At 35.0% G+C, this 4,688-nt stretch overlaps 2 protein-coding genes across 2 annotated transcripts; both read left to right on the top strand.

Moving 5' to 3' along the window:
* The first annotated feature begins 256 nt into the window (after nt 1–256).
* LOC110262438 (uncharacterized) lies at nt 257–1,827 on the top strand. Its single transcript, XM_021123699.1, has 4 exons — nt 257–608; nt 823–878; nt 987–1,403; nt 1,489–1,827. The coding sequence occupies exons 1-4, from the start codon at nt 257–259 to the stop codon at nt 1,825–1,827; spliced, it is 1,164 nt and encodes a 387-aa protein (XP_020979358.1).
* A 1,365-nt stretch (nt 1,828–3,192) lies between these two features.
* LOC107640493 (uncharacterized) lies at nt 3,193–4,149 on the top strand. Its single transcript, XM_021123698.1, has one exon. The coding sequence runs from the start codon at nt 3,193–3,195 to the stop codon at nt 4,147–4,149; it is 957 nt and encodes a 318-aa protein (XP_020979357.1).
* The last annotated feature ends 539 nt before the right edge of the window (nt 4,150–4,688 follow it).

Raw genomic sequence — 4,688 nt, 5'->3', positions numbered from 1 at the left:
CTCCTTTTTTACATGCTTTTTCCTTCATTTCCTTGATCCAATCTTTGCCTCCTAAACCTGAAATAACTTAACAAACATATCAAGGCATCTAATAGAATCAAGGTGAATTAAATTTAGCTATTTTAAGACCTCAAAAGCATGTTTTCACTCTTAAGTACAAATTAGGAGACAATCATGAAAGCATGCTATTTCATTGAATAAATGTGGGTAAAAGGTTATAAAATCCCCTAAATCAAGCACAAGATAAACCCTACAAATGGGGTTTATCAAGATGTATAAGGGAATAAAGGAAGCAGTTCTTAGTGGGGAAACAACTCCATCATCGCGCGGCAAACGTATTATATTGCCATCTTCGTTCACGGGAGGTCCAAGGTATATGATTCAGAACTACCAAGATGCAATAGCAATATATAAGGTAGTTGGTTATCTAGATCTTTTCATTAGATTCACATGCAACTCCAAGTGGCCTGAGGTCAAAGACATTATCAAGAATGGAGAATTAAATGCAGAGGACAGACCTGACATAGTTTGTAGGGCATTCAAGGCTAAACTGGATATATTAATTAAAGACATCAGAGTGAACAAAATTTTTGGTAGAGTCTCTGCAGGTAAAGCTGATATCAATAACTATTAAGACTTTTAAGATGAAGAATTAGATACCATTTTTGCATGAAACAATTTGCCAAGGTTGTGATTTTTATTAGGTCAAACTGATATGTGAAAATTATTGATGTTGCACTTGTGTACACAACTGAGTTCCAAAAATGAGGATTACCACACGCACATATACTTTTATTCTTACACAATACAAGTTTCCGACAGCTGAGGACATTGATAAAATTATATCAGTTGAGATACCTGATAAGAATATAGATCCTGTATACTTTTAAGCAGTATAAAAGCACATGATGCATGGACCATGTGGGTTTGTTAGGAAAAATTCACCATGTATGGAGAATGGTAAATGTATTCGTCACTTTCCTAAGAGATTCGTGGAGTGCACAACAGTTGATGATGATGGCTACCCAGTATATAGACGCAGGGAGGATGGAAGTACTATTAACAAGTCAGGCGTCGATCTTGATAACCATTATGTCGTTCCGCACAATAGGCTACTGCTGATGAGATACGATGCTCACATAAATGTGGAGTGGTATAACCAATCAAGATTAATTAAGTATTTGTTCAAATATGTCAACAAAGGTTATGATCGCATAATAGCTTCATTCTATAAGAGTGCAATAGAGAGTGCTGAACTGGATGAATATGATGAGGTCAGTATGTATTATGACTGTAGGTACATATCTCCATGTGAAGCTGCTTGGAGAATTTTCGGATTTAACATACAGTATAGGGATAAATCAGTTATGAGATTAGGCTTCCACTTATCGGATGAACAGAATGTAATATTTAAAGATCATGAAAAATTAGATTATGTGATAAAAAAAAGCATCTGTAAAGGAGTCCATGTTCCTAGGATGGTTTCAGGCAAATAAGGACTACATAGAAGCGAGATCACTAACGTATGTAGAACTACCTACAAAGTTTGTGTGGAAGGCGAATGAAAGGATGCAGTTGCCTCGAAAATCACATTCTGTTATTGGAAGGATTTTCTATGTTCCTCCAAGATCTGGTAAAAGTTATTATTTAAGACTTCTGCTCAACTACGTCAAGGGAGCGACATCATATGAGGAGATCAGGACTTTAGATGGTGTCATGTATGCTACATTCAAAGATGCATGTTACGCCCGCGGCCTTCTAGATAATGATAAGGAATATGTTGATGCTATAAAGGAAGCTAATCATTGGGATCAGGAACATATTTGAGAAAACTTTTTGCAACACTTCTATTTTCTAATTCAATGGATTCACCAGAGCATGTTTGGGAACAGACGTGGTCTATTTTATGTGATGACATACCACATAGGCAAAGAAGACTACTTGACAATCCAGGTAACTAATAAGTTTTTCCTATTATTTTCCAATTTTTTCAAAACATGTAACATGCATGCTGTATTTATTCTGCTAATAAGGATGAGTTAATATTCAAGACATGAAAGAAAATAAATAATGAAAAGTATTGTTTTAGTTAAATTTTCAAAATAATAAGTATGAGTTAAAGTTCAAAATTTAAAATATTAACGTTGGATACAACTAATATCTGTTAAATTGGAGATTGAACTAAGTTTAGCAAATTTTTCATAAGTGGTCGTTAGAAATCAGTAATGGACATTCAAGGTACCTAATTTACACTACTTCTATATTATTTCATCTGTGACCATCACTATTTTTTTTCGGATATACTAGGTGTTTTTATATATTGGCAATTTATTAAATTAAATAAATCACACGAACAAAAAAATGCATGAAAAATAATTTATAATATTACAAATCATATTTAATTAGTGTCTATATATAGTTTTTTAGTCTTAAATTGCATAAGCATGACTATTACATCTATATTTAACTTAACATATTCTATACCTATTGAATAATTGGGTAAAATGTTCCATCGTTGATCTCCTTTTAATATGTGAACTTTGTTATGCGAAAGATTTGTTGCTTTCCTATAATTCTAATGTTAGATGTGTTTCACTTTATTCATTTTATACATTTTTTATGCATTAATACAGATTTAGTCCTTACTGATATTGAGTTGAAGGAATTGACGTTAATTGAGATTGAGAAATTATTTAACAACTTCAACAAGAGTTTTAGAGATTTTCCACCAATGCCAATTGCAGATATGAGTCAAGTTAACAGTGGTTTGTATACCGATGGGTTAAACAGGTTAATTTGTGACAAGCTCCACTATGACAGAAGACAATTGGCTTCAGAGCATGCAGCTTACATCCAACAGCTAATTGATGAGCAAACAATTGTCTATCAAAAAGTCATGGAGGCAGTTTAGAGTGAAAACGGAGGCGTATTCTTTCTGTATGGTTTTGGGGTACTGGAAAAATATTTGTTTGGAAGACACTAGCATCTGCATTGAGATCAAGATCACAAGTTGTACTTACGGTTGCTTCAAGCGGCATTGCATCTCTTTTATTACCAAGTGGTCGGATAGCACACTCACGGTTTGCAATCCCACTAAACTTAGATGAATTCTCAACTTGCAACATAAGGCAGGGCAGCGCATTAGCTGAGTTGTGAATCAAGACGAAGCTAATCATTTGGGATGAGGCCCCTATGGTGAACAAATTTTGTATTGAAGCTCTTGACAGAACTATGCATGACATTTTGCGATTCAAGAACCATAACAGTCTTGACCAACCATTTGGAGGGAAGACAGTTGTTTTTTGTGGGGATTTTCGACAGATTCTCCCGGTTATTCCTAAAGGATCTAGACAAGAGATTGTTAATGCAACCATAAACTCATCATATATTTGGAATAGTTGCAAGTTGCTTACACTAACTAAAAACATGAGATTGAAGTCAACTAAATCCAACCCAATGTCATCTAATTTAAAAGATTTTTCTAACTGGATACTTAGTATTGGTGATGGCAGTCATGGCACACAAGGTGATGTATTTAACAAAATTGAAACCCCAAACGACATCTTGGTTAAATATTGGGATGACCCAATAGAGGAAATTTGTAAAGTTACTTATCCAGAACTTTTTGTGGGTTCAAATATTGATGACCGAATTCAAGACCGAGCAATACTTGCTCCAACCTTACAGATTGTTGATGAATTAAACAACTATATGATGAGCTTAAATCCTACTAAAGCACAAACATATTATAGCTCAGACAAAGCATGCCCAATAGATTCCAACAATGATTTATTGGCATCCATACATACACCTGAATTCCTAAACACGATCAAATGCTCTGGGGTTCCTAATCATGAGTTGACATTAAAGATTGGAAACCCTATAATGTTGTTAAGGAATATCAACCACTCGGCAGGATTGTGTAATGGCACAAGATTGGTTTTAACCAAGCTTGGTAAGCACATCATAGAAGCACGCAGTAGCACCGGAAAGAACAAAGGCCAAAAGGTCTTTATTCCTAGGATGACTCTAATCCCATCCGATCACCGAATACCATTCAAATTTCAACGCAGACAATTTTCTATAATGGTATCATATGCAATGACTATAATAAGAGCCAAGGACAATCATTGTCCAAGGTTGGGTTGATACTAAAAAAACCAGTGTTTACTGTAACACCCTAATATTCAAATCCTTATGCTCGAGTCATAAGTCAATGATATTATGGTGGTACGACTCTCAGGTGGATTTTTAATAAATAAATATAGGTAATTTCGAAAGGAGTATTAACCGAGAAGCCTGAAAAGAGTAGAAATAAAATCGCGAAGACGTATCTCTCACGTTTCGACAACAAAAGATAAACCGTGAGCCGAAAACAATATACGGACAAGGCGTAGAGGAGATTAAGAGATAGATAACAGATAGATATATATAACATAAGTAAGTGGCTACTAGTCGCGACCCATGAAGTTTAGGTCGGCTAGAGTACATTATGAAATTAGTTGACAACAGTATATCCTAATCTCTCCCGAAGGAAACATGAGAGCCTCTATAGGCAAATTCAAAGAGTTCAATACATAATATAAACTTTCCAAAACAAAGGTGGAGAGATTCTAATCAAAACACACAGTAGAGGAAATAAAGATCTTCGCCGTCTCTCAGACGACCCACAACTCACTTCTGAGCAC

This window comes from Arachis ipaensis, chromosome B5 (assembly GCF_059453495.1).
Source record: "Arachis ipaensis isolate K30076 ecotype BB chromosome B5, ASM5945349v1, whole genome shotgun sequence".
Taxonomy (NCBI): Eukaryota; Viridiplantae; Streptophyta; class Magnoliopsida; order Fabales; family Fabaceae; genus Arachis; species Arachis ipaensis.
Note: the sequence above shows the minus strand (reverse complement) of the source record. Positions and strands in the feature narration are given on the sequence as shown.

Bases quoted from the DNA above. Each gene is read 5' to 3' on its own strand.
- LOC110262438 (XM_021123699.1), top strand. From the start codon at position 257: ATGGGGTTTATCAAGATGTATAAGGGAATAAAGGAAGCAGTTCTTAGT. The intron at 609-822 runs GTAAAGCTGATA...AGTTTCCGACAG, and splicing joins TTTTGGTAGAGTCTCTGCAG to CTGAGGACATTGATAAAATT. The intron at 1,404-1,488 runs GTAATATTTAAA...GGATGGTTTCAG, and splicing joins ACTTATCGGATGAACAGAAT to GCAAATAAGGACTACATAGA.
- LOC107640493 (XM_021123698.1), top strand. From the start codon at position 3,193: ATGGTGAACAAATTTTGTATTGAAGCTCTTGACAGAACTATGCATGAC.